Source organism: Canis lupus, chromosome 17, assembly GCF_003254725.2.
Source record: "Canis lupus dingo isolate Sandy chromosome 17, ASM325472v2, whole genome shotgun sequence".
NCBI lineage: Eukaryota > Metazoa > Chordata > Mammalia > Carnivora > Canidae > Canis > Canis lupus.
Window position 1 is genome coordinate 51,765,588 of NC_064259.1, and position 18,938 is coordinate 51,784,525.

An 18,938-nucleotide genomic window follows, 5' to 3' on the forward strand; every position below is an offset into this window, starting at 1 on the left:
CCCGAAACATCAAAGGTCCCCTACTCCCCATTGTCCTATGCCCAGCTCTTGAGTTCACTACTCCAGTTCCATACTTACACTATTGAACTTGGCTTTTAGAGTCCTGATTATGTAATCAGATTTTCTATTTTCAGCTTCCTAAGAAGTAAATTAAGATATTAGTTATTTCAAAGATGAATCTTCAAAAGCTAGTCTCTATAAAGTAGATCCCAGAGCGTCTTCTCAGCCATAATGGGAGCAGACATCATACTCACACAGGATATGGAAAAAGGGCCAAGTTGCCGTTGTAGCTCTCCTAGCTCAGTCCAGTAGCGCTCACACTTTTTCTGTTGCATAAAGAAGAATGTAATGATTTCCCTCCAGATATTCTAGTCTCTTTTGGGTAACAAAACCCACTCCCCCTTTCAGAAGCAGATTCATCTCTGTGTCCTTCGCTTAGGTTGGGAACATCTAACCCCTGGGGCTTCAACCCCAACATCATGGTCTGGAATCTCCAAGGATGGGAAAAACACGAAAGGATATATAAATTACAGACTTCCTAGGAGTCGGAAGAAGTAAAAGAGATCTGACATTTTTAATACAGTAGTTGCCACTTGTCTATAGCTTTGTTTTCCATAGTTTAGTTATCCAAGGTCAACTGTGGTCTTTCAGGTACCTACAGTCCAGGATGTATTGTCAGAAGGGCAGGAGTAGCCTAACCCTACATCACAACACCTATGTTATTCCCCTCACTTCCTCTCATCACATAAACATCTGATCATCTCACATCATCATCATAAGAAGGATGAGAACCGTACAATAAGATATTTTGAGAAAGAGATCACATCCACATAACATATAGTATGTTGTTATAATTGTTCTATTTTATTTTTGTCGTTGTTAACTTCCTACTGTGCCTAATTCACAAATTAAACTTTACCATAGGTATGTATGCATAGGAAAAAAACATAGTGTATATAGGGTTTCAGGCATCCACCTGGTGTTTTGGAGTGATTCCCCCGTGAATAAGGGGGGACAACTGTATTTCAAAGGGATTAACAGAAATCATGTCTATTAAAGCAAAGCTGCACAAGCTAAGTGAAAGCTTATTTTATTGTTTTGTTTTGTTTTTAAAGAGAGAGTGCAAGGAGGAGGGAATGGGGGGGGGAGGGATACAGGGTGGAGGGAGAGGAACAAGCAGACTCCCTGCAGAACAGGAAGCCAGACTGCAGCAGGGGCTTGATCCCAGGACCCTGAGATCATGACCTGAGCCACCCAGGGCCCCTGAAAATTTGGTTTTTAACTGGAATTATGAATGCCAACAGTAGGTAAGAAGAGTGTCTTTCAATAGGAACATAATGTGAGCTCTACATGCAGTTTTAAGTTTTCTAATAGCCACATTCAAAAATGAAAAAAATGAATTTTAATGATACATCTTATCCAGTATATCAATAAAACATATAATCAATATAAAAATATTAGATATTTGGCATTTCTTATCTCGGTCTTCAAAACCCAGTGTGTATTTTATATTTATAGCACATCTCAACACACTAAATTTCCATTGGAAACATTTTCTTTCCATTTAGAGTTCGTCAAATGTATAGATGAAAAAGATTCACGTACCCTGGTCGTTCAAAACATAAAGTTTTCCAAACACTGAATTGGAAAACTGAGTTTTAAATTTAAGCTCATTAAAATAAAATGAAATAAAATTGGAGTTCCCTGGATGCACTAGCCATGTTTCAAATGCCTGGTAGCCACATGTGGCTAGTGGATGTCATGGTGGGCAGCACAGGGTTAGAAGTACTGACTGCTGGTTAAAGATGCCTGATGCAAAAAGTGGGAAAATGAATCATTACATTAAAAGCATATTTGATTTTTACTTGAAAATATAGAGCCTACTGGGAAAATGGGCAAAAGGAGTTCTTAGGGGAAGAAAAAAAAAAGCCATGAGAGTCATTTGAAATTCCCAAACTGACAGCTAGCAAGAAGAATAATTTTTAAGTAGACACACTTAAGGAAAGTTCTACTACAGTCTCCTTCCCCTTTCTCTTTCCTTTATCTTTAGGTCTACTAGAAAGCAACTTACCTTCCCCATCTCAAACTCCATGCATGCCATAACAATGATCTGAGGGGATTAAATAGAGCATTGAGATGGTTAGAAAGAGCAGTTAGTGCATGGATCCCAGAGTCATTCTTTTTTTCTATTTTGTTTGGTTTTTTTTTTTTATTTATTTTTTTTTTAATTTTTTTTTTTAATTTTTTTTTTTATTTTTTTTTATTTTGTTTGGTTTTTAACCCAAAAAAGAAATCTTGGTAAATGATAAAATGTTGTTCCTACCCTTTTTTCTGTCCTTCCTTCCCTTTTCTCTATTCAAATTAGTAAGTTCTTGTTAACAAATGAACCTGTCAAGATATGAACTTTCATTTCCTTGAATAAGGGTGAAATTGTGATTTTGACAAAAAATTTGCCTGACCCTGAAATTCCAAAGACTGACCCCAAGAGGCATTGATTTTAATGCAAAGGAAACCTCAGTCACATACCCTGACACCCTCCTCCCTCCATCCCTGACAGCTACAGAAGAGAGTAACAGAGGCAATTCTGCCCTTACCAGGACACTGTATTCCCAGATCATCCTCCAGAAGTCCAAGACAGTTGTAGACAAGGGTCCCTGGGTGGCAATATAACCCTTAGGCCCATAAACTCCCTAAGGGGGAACAGAAATTATATAGGATGACTACAAATAATATTGTCTTCTTCTTGTCTAGTATCCCCTCCACCTTTTTTTTAGGTAGCTAGAGAAATATGGTCTGGTACCCCGACCTCTTATTTGGGTACCTAGAGAACTAGAGAATACTGGGTATACCTTAATGAAGTTGGCATTGATGTAGTTGGAATCTTCACCAGAGGTTACCAAGGACAGCTCTACTCGGCTATGATCATCTATAATACAAAAGACAGACATAGTCTAAAAAGACTAAAAAGGCTTAGAGAGTTTGCTGTAAGTCAGGAACTAGCACTGTGAATAGTGGATGCTCATGAGTGCTGAGTGAGTGAATGCATGTTCTTTTGTGGTTGTAAAAGTACAGGCTAATTTGTCAAAGCACTGTTCCAGGTCTAGGAACAGTAGGCAATGGTAAAAAGAGGTAGGAATGATAGAATTTGGGAGGAGGTACAAGTTTATAGGGAGAAACAAAACTCACAGGGCAAGATATCCTTATATCTGTTTTTCTTGATGTTCGTGGGCATCTCAGCCACAGTTGTGGGATAGATTTTGTCTGCCTTGTACTTGGTGGATTGTCTTTTCAGCTTCTGTAATGAAATTCCAAAAATTAAATCCTCCTAGAGTACGGAGATAAGATGCTATCTCTAGAGAACTTTCGATCTCTTCTGCCCAAACAGTCCACTTTTACAACATATAGCATCTTCTAGAACTACCTCCAATTCAGGACAGAGCCCCAGAGCGTAAGGTCAGCAGACTTCAGTTTGGAGAAGTGAAAAGATCACACTTAGAGGAGCTGAGCCACAAATAGCTAAAACCTAGAGGTGAAACTAGTGAATATTTTAAAAGCCAGTATCTTTTTGAAAACAAACTACATGCTCCACACAAATGTCAGATATAAAGATACCTTCTTTATAGCAGAAATGGAGCTTAAGCCTAATAAAATCTCTCCATATCGAGCAAAATATCAAAGATTTCAGTCCCAAAAGCAGTCTTTTCTTTTTTCCTTTTTTATATGACCTAATCTGCAAGCCTACCTCTCAACCAAGCAACAATCTTTGAAAAATATCCTATTCAAAAAAAATTTTTTTTTAATTAAAAAAATAAAAAAAAAAAGAAAAATATCCTATTCAGTTAGTAGAATATGATCTGAACCAGGCTAGGCCTGGCATAATATGGTTCAACAAGATTTCTCAAGAGAGTGGATTAAACTCCTTAAAATTACTCCTGTTGGGATCCCTGGGTGGTGCAGCCGTTTGGCCCCTGCCTTTGGCCCAGGGCGCGATCCTGGAGACCCGAGATCGAATCCCACATCGGGCTCCCGGTGCATGGAGCCTGCTTCTCCCTCTGCCTGTGTCTCTGCCTCTCTCTCTCTCTCTGTATGACTATCATAAATAAATAAAAAAATATTTAAAAAAATTACTCCTGTTTTCCAATATTCTATTATAGACCTGAATTTGGGGTCAGAGAAAATGATAGGCCCTCTGTAGCTCCTTAGGAATCAACTTGGTCCCAGACTTTAACCTCCCTTATCACTTAAGGAAACCACTTTTAATAGAGCTGACCTTGGTGAAGCTGTACTCAATATGAGAAAGAAAGGGAGGAAACAGCTGTGAGAGCCAATGAATATTTGTTGAATTGAACCACAGAAAATAATTTTCATTATCTACTCACTATTTCATGGTGGATCAATCACGTGCAGAGCATTAACTACTTCCTATAGGTTAGATCGCTCAGGATCCACTCAGTCTTCGTTCTCTTTAATTTCCTTTTTGAAATCTCCTCCTCCCTTGGCCCTTCCTAATGTACATTATTTTGGTTCTCCTTCTCTGCCTTCTCCATTCCCATGTCTACTCTCTCTCACTGGCTCTTTTGTCTGTTTCTGCCTTCCGGTTGTGAGTTATTCAAAGTTCCGAAGTTAAGTCCTCAACAGTTTTTTTTTAAGATTTTATTTATTTATTCATGAGAGACACACAGAGACAGAGGTAGAGACATAGGAAGGGGAAGAAGCAGACTTCCTGTGGGGAGCCCGATGTGGGACTTGATCCCAGGACCCCGGGGTCACAACCTGAGCCAAAAGTGCAGACGCTTAACCACTGAGCCACCCAGGTGCCTCAAGACCTCAACTCTTTGTTCTTCTCTCACCATATACATTTTCTTGGGGATACTACATACTCTGATAGAAGGCACACCAGTGGGAGATGTTAACATTTATTTATCTAATTCAAATTTAATTATAGATCCAACCCTGATTGGAGAACTCTCAAATTTCTATATTGAGATTCAATTCCTAAGTTCAGTCCTGACCATGTCCTAGACCTTTCCACTTTCACATCTTATTAGACCCTCAAACTTAGCACATTTAAAACTAAAATCACCATTGTTTGTGCTGTCGATGCCAGTGGCATTATCTTTATCCCAGGCAACCACACATGGGAAACCAAGAGTGGCTTGTCGTTCCCCCTTTCTGACAATTCCTACCTCTAATTGGGCCAGCAAGTTCAACTGATTCTTCCCACGCAGTATCTTGCAACTAACTGCCTTCCTTCCTATGTCTCCTCTCCCACGGGTACCTTAATTTATATCCTCTACCTTAAAATTCAAACTTGTTCCAGTTGCTTCTTAACTCACCTTCATACTTTTCTGTCTTTCCTCACTCAAATTCATCAAGGGACAATCATGTCAAGTTAATCTTACTAAAATATTGCTTTCTTTATCTCTCTCATGACCACAACAACTCCAGTGAATCCCCCTTGCTACTGGGAAAAAGTCCACACTCCTTAGTTAAGTACTTAAGATTCTCCCCAGTTGGACCCCAAGCTAATTTTCCCATATTCCCCACTGTCCTACAATTATAAAACGCCTTAAGATTGACCTCCAGGTTCTTTTAAGATTATATAAATTGTGGGGGGCCCAGTTGGCTCAGTTGGTTAAGCATCCAAATCTTGATTTGGGCTCTGGTCATGATCTCAGGGTCATGAGATTGAGCCTTGTAGCAGTCTCTGTGCTGGGTGGAGCTTGCTGGAGATTCTCTCTCTCTCCCACTCTGCCCTTCCCTGCTACTTGCACATGCAAGCATGTGCGTGTGCTCTCGCTCTCTCTCTCTCTCTCTCAAAAAAAAAAAAAAAAGGATTCTACAAATTGATGTCACTGTCAATTATGTATAATATGATTTCTTTAAAACTATGGTTTCCTTTTCATTCTCCTAAAAGTGTATCTGGCACTGCCTTTACATTTCTCAGCCAAGATTATGGTCTATTTTGTTCCACGAGGTAAAATAATAGAGAAATAAAAAAATAGAAAAAGAGATTTCCTCAAGGGATTGGCAACAAGAAAAAATAATAAAAAAAGAAAGGGGTGTGTTATTTATTGTTGCTTAGTTGCCATACCTCATATAGAGTTTTCACATAATTATTTTTTAAAGATTTTATTTATTTATTAATGAGAGACAGAGAGGGAGAGGCAGAGACACAGGCAGAGGGAGAAGCAGGCTCCTTGCAGGGAGCCCGATGTGGGACTCGATCCTGAGATTCTAGGCTCACGTCCTGGGCTGAATGCAGACACTAAACCGCTGAGCCACCTAGGGATCCCCTAGTTTTCACATCATTAGAATGTGTGTTTATCTGTAGGAGTTTATGAAGGACACTTACAACTACGTCATTTAAAAAAATGAGTGAGGAAGGGAGAACCTAAAATCAAGGTATGATGACACAGACAGAGACAGAGAGAGAAATTAAAAAAAAAAAAAAGGTCATAGAGAATAGAAATTTGCTCCAATAAATCATCCAAATCCATCATTAGATTTCAAGATCACCTCAAGATAACTTAATGAAAAGTTGGGATCATGAGATGTTTTTTAGGTGCCAGTTCATAACACAAAGAATTCCAAATATCTAGAACTAATTAAATTGGTACTTTCCAAATAATACATAGATCGCTAAATTGTTACATCACCACGGAGTATAGGATTGTGAGCGTTTTCCCACTAAAGGTGACAAACAGGACAGTTACTGCCTGCTGAGTTGCTGAGCCACAAATACCAGCATGTGTTGTTTTAATGACCATTTTTTCTGTTTCTAGAGGTAAATCAGACACAGGAAACCTATTAAAAAGCAGGTATACAGTCCTTAAATTCTCGTTTCTTACCATGAATTCCTGTGGATTTTCAGGATTAGTTTTAAGGGAACTAAACAATAAACTGAACTGACAACGATATGACATATTTTCATAGCAAGATAGATGCAAGTGGGCTAATTTGGGAATTTAACTAAAGATATGCCACAGGCACATGGGAGGCTATAAGATTCCCACTCAAGTTACACCAATTTTTCAGCTGTTTCTGCTCTGATGCATCCTTGGAATGATCATTTTTAGGTTGCTGAAAAGATGTCAAGTCCCAGAACTGTTTCTCTTAGAAATCTCCAGAACTGAGCCTAGTGCTTACTCCTTGCTACATGGTTCCTACTTGTTTGTTTTGCTTTGCTTACTTGTGGAATGCTTTCTAGGGAGAATGCTGTAGACCAAAAGCCCTTTTTGTAAGTTAAGCATCTATTAATTTGGTAAAATGTCACAGATAAAGACTGTGTGTGTGTGTGTGTGTGTGTGTACACACGCACATGTGCACTTGCAAACCTGTGCTTGTTCAGGTTTGTTGAAGGTGGACCTGCCACCTTCAACAATGGGACGGAATGGCTTTCATCCCCCCTACCCCCCGACTCGTTCCTCCTCCTGGAGTCATCCTGCTGGATGACACAGGGAGATGCGCTCTTAACAAAACATCACACGGGAAATGTCTATGGAATTGTTAATTTGGAAAGTGTGAAAGGTTTTTGTTTTGTTTTGGTTCGGTTTTGGATACCTTAGCTCAGACCACTGTAAGGGCCTTTTTTTTCCTTCTCTCCCTACCAGACCCACAGGTTCCAACACCCCAACAGAGAACAGAACAGACCAGAATTAGGACAGAAGAACAGATAAACCTTATCAGAAAAGGAGGAGCTATGAGACTAGACAGCAAAAATGCATAAAAGAAAAAACACAGCCAGGGGATGGGTTGGGATTGAGGGGGAAGGATAGGTCAAAAGGAGAAGGTATTTCTCTGCCAACCACAGGGTACAGGGATGTGCGTTCACTAGAGGCAGCACCAATGAGAAATCAGGGGCAAAGTTGCTGAGAGAATAAAAAAAGGGGAAAAAAGGGGGGGGGGCAGCATCCTTCCTGGGCTGTGGTCAGTTGGGATGTATGACAAACCAGATTCGGTGTATGCTTCACAAGCTAATAGTACACACATTTGGTTTATGGTCTATACTATCTTTTTCCCTTCAAAACAGGAAAACTGAAGTCTTGGCCATAAAAATAGAAATCAGGACAGAGTCATTAGCATGTTCTTATTGACTAGTCAGTAAATTACTAACAAGTGGATTAAGGTCACTCCTAAAAGAGGACAGAAAGAAAAAGAAAGCCCAAGACCATACTATCTTTGTCCTTGGAGAACGACATCATTGTATAGAAGACCTAGCATAAGTTACATTTCAGAGTGGGTGAATTCAAATTCGGCCCACCTGTGCTAGATGAGAGAGGAGAATCAGGTTGGGCTGTTTCCAGAGCTTCTCAAGCTAGTTCTTCAAAGTCTACAACCAACGCCAGGTCAATAAGATGTATTCTAAGCCTCCAATCTAGCTCCAACTAGCCCGCCAAACATATGAGGATCGGGTTGCAGTCCCATAGTTAAGGCAAGTGGGTGAGTGGGTAAGCGATTGCTAAAGTGGGGTGAATAAACCAAGAAGTTCAACTCTTTAGATACTTACAATGTAATGATATGACAAGAAATGTTTTTTTTTGTTTTGTTTTTATAAATCCTGTGAGTATCAGAAAATGTAGGACTGAATAGTCCCCAGTGAGAGGCTGGGATGGAGTTGAAAGGAGTTAGCTTTAGAAGTGATGTATTTATTCTGGTGGTAGCAGAAAAAAAAATTTCACCTCAGTGTACACAAAAGTCAAGAAATGCTGGTAAGCATGTTCAAGCAATAGGCTGTTTCACATCAATGAGTCATTGAATTGGACCAATGTTTGTGCACTGGCTATGCAGAAGGTACGGTGTTCATGGCTGCCCAGTTAGAATTGTTACTGTAAATAAATACAGAATTGAATTTATCTAGATCTTCCCTGTGGAACTAAAATGTACCCATGCCTTCTCTGGTATGTCTATGGTAAGTCTCCAGAAGTTGCTACACTACCAGTCTAACTTCTAATGTATTATGAACCAACATTACTGTGACTTTCAGAACCGGGTATATTCTTTCTACTAGGGCTCATTGAATTCTTGGTATTTAATAAATATGTCCTTGTATTTGATAAGTATAATGTATCCTTTTTCTACAAAAATACCTCATCCCTAAGAAACATAAAAATCATCCTCCCCTTTTTTTCCTCTTTAGTTTTCCTTAAGTGGAATGAAACAACACTAAAGGAAAATTTTAAACATAGATTTCTTAAATAAAAAAGTAATGTGTATTCATTGAAGAATTTTAGAATACAGAGAAGCAAACAAAATTAGAAAAATCCCCTATAATCCCACACTACCCAGAGTTAATCATTCTTGATATTTTATATTACATTCCAATCCTTTATCTAGGTGTGTAATAAAGATGGGATCACACTGCATATAGGGATTAGCAACTTGCTCTTTTTACTTATGATTTTGCATCTACATTTTTAGTGACGGCAGAGTATTCCATTATATGGGGTGTAACATAAATTACTTTTGAAGCCTGTTCCTTTATATTTGCACATTTAAGATGCTTCAATCTTCCTAAATGATGGTTCTAAACAATATTATTAAAGGTAGCCAAAACCTTTATCAATGTCTTTCATTATTTCCTTCAGATAAATTCTTAGGAGTGGTCAAAGAATTTGTCAACTCTACAGGCTTTTGATCCATATTATCAAACATATATCAGGAACGGTATACAAATTCTGCCTCCAGAAAGGTTACACCAGCAATGTATGACACTGCATATTTCTGAACTCTGACCAATATTAGGGTTATAATATTTTAAGTATAGGGCCATCTGATAGGTTAAATGCTGTTAGTGGTATTTTTGTTATTTGTACTTCTATTTGCTATTTCTTTCCTACAAAACATATTTTAGAAGAAAGAAGGTAGATAGACCATAATCAAATTACCCTAGCTACATGAAGCCGGGTTCATATTTTTGTAATTCCATTTAGCCTTTGTATAAATACATACAGACATTCAGTGAGCTCATATATGTATATTCTTGACATTTGCTAAGCTTTCACTTTTTGTACACAATTCATACTTTTAAACCTGTTTTCTTTTTCTTTGTTTTTTAAAGATTATTTATTCATGAGAGACACACAGAGAGAGGCAGAGACATAGGCAGAGGGAGAGACAAGCTCCCTGTGGGGAGCCTGATGCTGAACTCAATCCCAGGGCCCCAGGATCACAGCCTGAGCCAAAGGCAGATGCTCAACTGATGAGCCACCCAAGCATTCCTATACCTGCTTTCTAAATGAAGACACGTTAACAGCCTCCAACATAGAAAACTAAACCAAAGGAGTTTTTTTTTTTTTTTAAGATTTTATTTATTTATTCATGAGAGACACGGAGAGAGAGGCAGAGAGACAGGCAGAGGGAGAAGCAGGCTCCATTCAGGGAACCTGACATGGGACTTGATCTGAGGGACTCCAGGATCAGGCCCTGGGCCAAAGGCAGGCCCTAAACCGCCGAGGAACCTAGGATCCCAAAACCAAAGGAGTTTTAAACAAAATTGACCAGCATGTGATATGCATAACCAAGCCTTGACCCATATTTCATACAGTGACTGAAATGTACATGTCATAAACCACAATCAGTTGCAGTAAGTGGCCAAAGGGAATGCCTATTCCTCTGCAAATTGTAATCTATCTGATCAAAAATGCACTAATAGAAGCAGATGGTCCTCATGCTAAAACCTAGAAGACAAGACATCCAACACTGTCACTGTGCCCCTAGTGCAGGCCAGGAAAGAGTAGTAGTCACAAGCTTGAGGGTTGGAACAAAGAGGTGGGGACCATACCATCACAGTTGAGGCCACCAAAGCCACTACGCTCATCAGGCAACTTTCTGATTATAGTTGACTTCTCACATAAGTTTTTCTCCAAGCTATAGAACATGAAGTCAGTCAATGAAAACTTGTCCTCTGACAGTGATTTTTCTGACTAAAAAATTAATAAATTGGTACTCTTATTTCTGGTGAATTTCTTATGTGTTTGCCTAGTCCTGATCCACTCTAAGCATACTGATAAAATTGAATTTTTAGACCAGCAAAACTAAAGCCATGACCCTGGACTGTAGTGATCCAAAATAGTTAATACCATCCTAAGTGACTACGTGACCTTGCTCAATGCACTCTGTGATCACAATGCTACAGTAATTGCATATATTCAACCCTGAAGGAATTCATAAAAATTATTAGGAAAAAAAATCCAAATGTAACAAAATGTATAGATTTCATAAATATGTAGAATGAAAGACAAAATCAAAAAGACAAACACACACACAAACATAACATGATTTCATTATATAAAATTCTAAAACAGGTAAAATTAATCTCTACTGTTCAGTTATACAGGCCTTAAAGCTATGCAGAAGAACAAAGAAAATAATTCACAGAGAAAGGCAAATATCACGTGATCTCATTTATATGTGGAATCTTAAAAGATAAAACAAATAACATGAAAAGAGAAATAGACTCATATATACAAAACCAAACCAAACCTAGTGATTGCCAGAGGGGAGGGTGTTGGGGGATGGGCAAAATAGGTGAAGGGGATAGAAAATAAATAAAACTCATAACCATTTCCGAGCAGCGTTTACTTCTAATGTGGTGGGTTTTGGGGGGGAGTTGTGATCTAGAAGGACACCCAAGGGATTTCTGAAGTGTAGGCAACATTCTATATCTTGATCTGAGTGGTGCTTGTATGGGTACCTTCTTTATCACTACTTGTTAAATTGCATGTATATGCATTTATTTATTTTTTAAAATTTATTTTTAAGTAGGCTCCATGTGCAGTGTGGAACCCAGAATGCGGCCTGAACTCCCCACCTTGAGATCAAGACCTGAGCTGAGATCGAGTCAGATGCTTAACCAACTGAGCCACCCAGGCTCCCTTCATATGTGCGTCTAAAGCACTTTTCTGTGTGTATATATAAGTTTGAAAGGTTCAGACCAATGCATAAATTGGGAGCAATAGAGTCAGCGATCAGAACGAGGGCTAAGAGCACAGACTAACCAGTTAGATAGTTTTATTTCCAATCCAAGTTCCACCACTTAATGAACTGCAATGACCTTAGGCAAGCTGTCCCTCAGTGTCTACTACTTGCCAAACATGTGCTAGTGGCTGAAGATACCAAGATAAGCAGAACTAAATGTGAGCCTTGTCTGTATGGAGCTTCAGACTGATGGAAGAGCAGACATTAATCAAATAATGGCACAAAGAGATGTAAAATTGGAATGGTGATATATGCTATGAAAACCTATATAAAGCTGGGGGCAAAAAAAGAGGCATTAAAAAAAAGACAGTGCTAATGAGAATGTATAATGGGAGGTTTGCTCTATTTGGAGAGGTCAAGAAAGACTTTTCTGAGGAAATGACCACCAAATTGAAATCTGAACAACTATGAAGTGTTAACTAGGTAAAAAGGAGTATGAGGGACTATTCAAGGAAAGGGAGAACAGCACGTATGCCACGGCCCTGTGGTAGAAGAAGTACGACAAGGAGAAAAAACTCAACGTGCTGTAGGAATCTGGAGAAGCATATGAGCACTGGTCCGTGCAGGACTTGGTTAGCCAATGTAAAGGATTTTTTGGGAAGCAAATGAGGCTCTATTTGTGAAGCACTTTAGCACAGTCTGGAGCACAGTTCCATGGATTAGTGATTGTTGAAGGTAGAATAACAGAAAATTTATATATAAGAAAATGCAGGTTGAAAAAAAAAGAAAATGCAGGTTGAAAATAACCATGGAATATAGAGTTGTGGAATCACTATGTTGTACACCTAAAACTAATGTAACAACTGTTGGTCAACTATACTTCAATTTTTAAAAAAGAAAGAAAAAGAAAATCAGGAAAATGTTTGAGTCTCTAAAATCAAATAAATAGAATTAATGTAACAAAGTACTATTTTACACTAAATTGGGGGCAAAGTACTATTTTACACTAAATTGGGGGCAGGGGGAGGCACGTTATGATGTTATGATGCAGTATAGAGGTAAAGGGCTTTTAGTCAGACCAGTTTCAAATCCTGGCCTTGCCATTTTATGGGTTAAATGAAGATAATGCTTTCCTCTCGGGGCTGTTGCAGTGATTATGATCATATATGGTAAACCACTTATTGCTTAACATATGGTAAGCAGTCAAAAAGATTTATTTATTTTCTTGTATAGTTATTAAATGACTAGTAAGGTGGGACACCTGGAGTGGCTCAGCAGTTGAGCGTCAAGGTGGGACACATGGAGTGGCTCAGCGGTTGAGCCTCTGCCTTTGGCTCAGGGCGTGATCCTGGAGATCCCGGATCAAGTCCCACATCGGGTTCCCCTCAGGGAGCCTACTTTTCCCTCTGCCTGTGTCTCTGCCTCACTCTCTCTGTCTCTCATGAATAAATACATTTTTTAAAAATCTTAAAAAAAAATAAATGACTAGTAAGTGTTAATAGAGAAGATGATAAATTCAGACTTTGCAAGTTAGAAAAGCTCTTTAAAAACCACATTTGGCTTCAAGGCACACTTACTTCTGAGAGTTGAGCACAAGTCCTATCCCTCCCGGCTGCACTCTCCCTGTGCACTTAAATTCTAACTCCTTGGGATCCCCAGGTGGCGCAGCGGTTTGGCGCCTGCCTTTGGCCCAGGGCATGATCCTGGAGACCCGGGATCGAATCCCACGTCGGGCTCCCAGTGCATGGAGCCTGCTTCTCCCTCTGCCTGTGTCTCTGCCTCTCTCTCTCTGTGACTGTCATTAAAAAAAAAAAAAAAAAAAAATTCTAACTCCTTGATGTTCAATGCCTGCCACATGTTGTGTGAGAGGCAAGTGGCAAATTGCCTACCCAGAAGCCTTGTGTCTCGAGTTCAATACAGCACTTTCCTTGAAACCTGCTCACCGAGAGTTGAGCTAGGTTTTTCCTGCAATAGGAGAGACGAGTTGAAAGCTGGCTTGAAGGCATACATACACACTTCTGAGAGCTGAGCCTATGGCGTTTCCCTCTCGCATTCACAACCGAGTATACCTAGGCCCTAACAGCCTTCTGTACAATGCCTGGCAGAAATGGTGTGAGAGGCAAGTCTCTTCGTGCAGACCTGGGATGCTTGCGTCTCCAGGCTGACTACAGCGCTTTCACCAAACTTCCTCACCTCGAATGGAGTTTGCTTCGATCTCTCCTAAGAGAGAGGCTAGTTGAAAGCTGGCTTCAAGCCACACTTCTGAACGTTGAGCACCCAAGCTCTCCCTCGTGGCTCCACACTGCATGTGGAATTAGCCTCTAACTCCCTTATGTTAGAAGCTTGTCAGAAGCTGTGTGAGAAAAGAGTGCACAGCTGCAGGACCAGACGGCATGTGTTTCCGAGTTCAAGAGCTTTCTCCACGGAACTTCCTACCATAGAAAGGCGTAAACCTCTGAATCTCCAATAAAAGAGTCTACTTGTAAAAACAAACAAACAAACAAACAAACAACAACAAAAAAAACGCATTTGGCAATACTTAGCCAATCAGATGCTAAGACTCTTTGACCCAGTAAGGACACTTTTGAGGATGGAGCCCCAGCATTTAGTCCAAAAGAAGGGGAAAGCCACATGGCCAAGTGCATTTATTGCTGGTTATTAATAATCGTGAAAAGTTAGAAATAATCTAAATGTCCAAGAAAAGAAAAAATCAAATTACTACCACACATCAGGCATTGTGTATATTTATTCCATTTCCTATACAGCAATTCTGTAATGTGAATGTTTATTTATTCCCACTTTTAAATGACTTTGTTCAAGGTGACAGAGCTAAAGATAGGCAGAACCTAAATGCAAACTCAGGTTTATATAATGCCTGAGTTGTTAGAAATATAAATGGTGAAGCAAGACTACTTGAACTTGAGTCTCTGTTCCACCACTTACTAGCTCTCTGACCCTGTGCAAGTCAGTTAACTTCTCTGTTTCCTCATCTATAAAATGAACATAATAATAGTACCTTCTTCAATGGATTAACTGAGTTGATACATGAAAGTGTTTAGAACAGTTTCTATGAGAAATACGGAAGTATTAGCAATTATTATGAATATTACTCTTTCATTATACTATGCTGCATCAAAAGCCATAAATAGAGATTTTAATTAACATGATAATTTTGGTATAATGTTAAGTGAAAATATGGGAATACCAAATTGTATCTATGCTATCACTGCAACAATGTAAAAGGCAGCATATAAATGGACAAGAACTAGAATTTCCCCTCCAAAAAGACTGTATTTGTTGGGATATTGGTACTAAGGTGAATTTATTTTCTTTTAACTTGCAATAATATTGTTTTATAAGAATAATGACGATATGGGGCACCTGGATGACTCAGTCAGACTCTTGATTTTGGCTCAGGTCATGATTGCAGGGTCATGAAATTGAACCCCACATCAGGCTCTGTGCTGACAGGGGAGTCTGCTTGAGTTTCTCTCTCTCTGCTTCCACCCCTACTCAATCGCTCTCTAGAAAGAAAGAAAGAAAGAAAGAAAGAAAGAAAGAAAGAAAGAAAGAAAGAAAGAGAGAGACTATACTAACTGGAGACTTACTCTCAGGCTGGACCCTTTGAGGGACTCAGTGTTACAGGCTGAAGCAAGACACTATTGCATAGGATTAATTTCACAGGCTTTGAAATGATGGATTCAGTTTAAACTTCAAGGGCTGAACAGTGGCGTGAGCTTAGGCCAATTATTTAACCTCTCAGAGCCTCAGTTTTCTCATCTGTAAATTACTACCGAATGTGTGGTAGTAATTTGATTTTTTTTTTCTTGGACATTTAGATTATTTCTAACTTTTCATGATTGTTGATAACATGCACTTGGCCATGTGGCTTTCCCCTTCTTTTGGACTATATGCTGGGGCTCCATCTCCAGAGTCAGAGATCGTAACTACCTGATAGAGGTTTTTTTTAATGAGTAATAAATAAGATAATGACTATGATGCTTCCTTGGCACACCACCAAGACTATCACAATTCAATATTTACTAGGGTAATTAGCTATTTAGTGTCTACCTCCCTATAACATCTCCTAATGTCTTTGACATTGCATTGCATATTGCATTATCTAGCACATAGTAAGCGCTCAGTAAACACATGAGTAAATGCATGAATAGCTTATAGTCATGGCAGTTTCCACTAAACTAAATTTCCACTAGTTTCTTTCTTTCTTGTTTTTAAGATTTTATTCATTTATTTGACAGAGAGAGAGAGTAGAGAGCACAGCAAGTGGAGTGGTAGAGGGAGAAGCAGGCTCCCCGCTGAGCAGGGAGCCCAATGAAGGCTCCATCCCAGGACCTGAGCCAAAGCCAGATGCTTAACCGACCAAGCCACCCAGGTGCCCCCTTCCACTAGTTTCATGGCAGTTCACACTATAGGAACGTGATCATATTTAGCATTGGCATGGGAAATATCCTATGCCACATGGTATTGGCTTCAACTATCATAGCAGGGCCATGTGCTCTGCACACAGATACACAGCCAAGAGGGAGGTTGGAGACGGAAATCCAAGCCACTGACCTGGTAGGGGCAGGGTACACAGATGGTCTACCTGGAACCAGAGGTGATTTTCTAGAATTCCCACAAAGTCTCTACCATTTAGGCTAACAGTGGCCTTGTGTCACAGAATCAGTCCTCCAACCTCAAAAATCAAATCTTGGGAGAATAGATGAAAGGGCTTAAGGAGGGGTAGGGAACAGGACCAGATGGAAAGCCCTTCAAGTTAACAGCAGTATTGATCTTGTCCCGGCAAGCAATCTAGCCCTGTTCACCACTACCCAACTCCCCCAAAATGAATGTCTCCGATATCTCAGCTGAACCGTTAGGTGGGACTGAGGGCAAGACTCTGTTTTTCCACTGGAGGACGTGAGTCAATGAACAGTGAGGTTCCACTTAATCACCATCCAAAAACAAGGTCCTTGAAACCAAGAGCTAGGAAAGCAAGGAAGTGATTAATACAAAAGTCAGGATAGTGATTATTCCTTGGGCAGAGCAGATCAGGACATGATGGGGGTGGGGGATGGGAGTGGGGTGCACGGTCGGCCAGAGAAGTGATATACAGAGGTCTTCCTAAGTCCAAGAATGTTCTGGTCCGTGACCTTGATGGTGGTGGCTTTATAATTATACTTACACATGTTGTATGTAGCTTTATAACTATGTATTATATTTCACAGTTTTAAACAGCTGAAAAAAAGAACTATACAATGTTTTTAAGCAGGGGGAAATGGCCAGGTCTGTGGTTATTAGATCAGTTGGGTACTGAATGGAAAATTGATTGAAGGTGGGACAAGTCTAGAGGCAGAGAAAACAGGAGGTTAGGTGACTTCCATAATTTGGTGGGAGTTTATAATGACTGAGGTAAGAAAAGGTACAATATTGGGGATGTAGTCTATATTATTTTTAAAAACACAACTGGAATAAGACAGAGGCTGGCCCTACCTCCTCAGGTCACTTTTTACCTCTATGTGTTGGGTGAATTTGGCTCTGGAGTATAGCCCAGGGGGAGGCACATATCTAAACAGACACGTAGGTCAGGACTTCTCCTTGCTTCCCTCCCTGGTAGGTCTACTCAGAGGGACTCACTGCCTGGCCAGTGGCGATGAGAGTACATTTTTCACGATGCCCCAATATTACCCAAGTTGAGTTGACATAGGGGCTTCTCTCACAACATATAATCACTCAGTCATAATATCTAATCACTCAAGACTTTACTGAGTGCTTTCATATCTACTATCGGGTGCCAGAATATTAGGTCCATGAGCACAGAAGTTTGGTCTTGTTCATGGCTGTATCTTCAGTGCCTAGAACCAAACTTGGTATACAGTAGATGCTCAATAAATATTACTGAATGAATGAACACTTTTAATTATTATTGATATTTAATCATCACAACAACCTGTGAAGACAGGTAGGACATGGATTATCATCCTCATTTTGGAAGTTAGAAAACAAAGACATGGGGAAATTAAGGAACATGTCAAAGAAAGAGAATCATGATTTGATTTCAGATTTTCTGCTTCAACTCTCTTGTTTTTCCTACTTATTCACAGCTGAAGACCGAAGGCTTCGAGTTCTTATAGCCCCGAAACACCAGCTGGAGGTATTCCAAAATACATAGTAGGCACTATCAGATAGCCTATGTCCTCTGATATGCTAGGTTATAGGACAAATGAGGCCTACCCAGCTGCTGACACATCAGTCACCACAGTCTCCTCAGAAGAGAAGCAGTGTTTTCCTGGATGGTCAGATCTAGTTGGCCCTAGGCTACCTGGCACTTATATTTGTCTCCATACCCCTCACTTGTGTCTACTCCCCCATCCCTGTTATTCCACCCCTCCAAGCAAAAGAAGCTTAAGGAAACCCTGTTAGTACAAAAACACATGTGCTCATTTTTCTTCTCAGAAGAAAAATAAAAGAAGAAATAAAGAAATATGACAGGAGGTAGTTTCAGTGCTCCTCAAGAACCTTTGTCATCCAAATGGGATTCCATGGGGAGGCTAAAACATCATGTTCCATGAAAAGTTAATCTTGGTTTCTTTCCTCTTAATATTAATTAAAAGTAGTCATTTGAGAGCAGCCTGGGTGGTTTAGCAGTTTAGTGCCTGCCTTCAGGCCAGGGTGTGATCCTGGAGACCTGGGACTGAGTCCCGCATTAGGCTCCCTGCATGGAGCCTGCTTCTCCCTCTGCCTGTGTCTCTGCCTCTCTCTCTCTGTCTCTCATGGATAAATAAATAAAATCTTTAAAAATAAAATAAAATAAAAGTAGTCATTTGAAGCATCAACCACAACTCAATTCAGGTACCTGGGAACTCCAGATGGTCAATTAATATGAGTACTTATACACCTGGAATTGTGTAAGCCTTCCACAGGAATCCTGGCCAAACTCCTGAGAACTAGCAACCAACATTTGAAATAGTTTTTTCAAGAGAAAAACACACAAGCCACTGAGAAAAGTCGAGCTTCTG

The 18,938-nt window shown here is 39.7% G+C and overlaps 1 protein-coding gene and 1 long non-coding RNA gene across 5 annotated transcripts in view; one reads left to right on the plus strand and one right to left on the minus strand.

Moving 5' to 3' along the window:
• The window catches only part of LOC125752774 (uncharacterized), an 86,323-nt gene that overhangs the window by 42,492 nt on the left and 24,893 nt on the right, over positions 1–18,938 (plus strand). The window contains exons 1-2 of one of the 2 annotated variants that reach the window (XR_007403012.1): positions 11,037–11,884; positions 18,024–18,073. The exons of the other annotated variant lie outside the window; for it this stretch is intronic. This is a non-coding gene — a long non-coding RNA (uncharacterized LOC125752774). Of the gene's footprint in view, positions 1–11,036; positions 11,885–18,023; positions 18,074–18,938 lie in introns of those variants that run through there. 2 annotated transcript variants of the gene reach the window in all.
• Positions 1–18,938, minus strand: part of PTPN22 (protein tyrosine phosphatase non-receptor type 22) — a 59,851-nt gene that overhangs the window by 40,547 nt on the left and 366 nt on the right. For all 3 annotated transcript variants that reach the window (XM_049095726.1, XM_025453470.3, XM_049095727.1), the window contains exons 2-7: positions 3,187–3,295; positions 2,850–2,926; positions 2,595–2,690; positions 2,072–2,110; positions 255–326; positions 79–138 (exon numbers count right to left, since the gene is read on the minus strand). In XM_049095726.1, the coding sequence (XP_048951683.1) occupies positions 79–138; positions 255–326; positions 2,072–2,110; positions 2,595–2,690; positions 2,850–2,926; positions 3,187–3,295 (453 nt within the window). The remainder of the gene's footprint in view (positions 1–78; positions 139–254; positions 327–2,071; positions 2,111–2,594; positions 2,691–2,849; positions 2,927–3,186; positions 3,296–18,938) is intronic.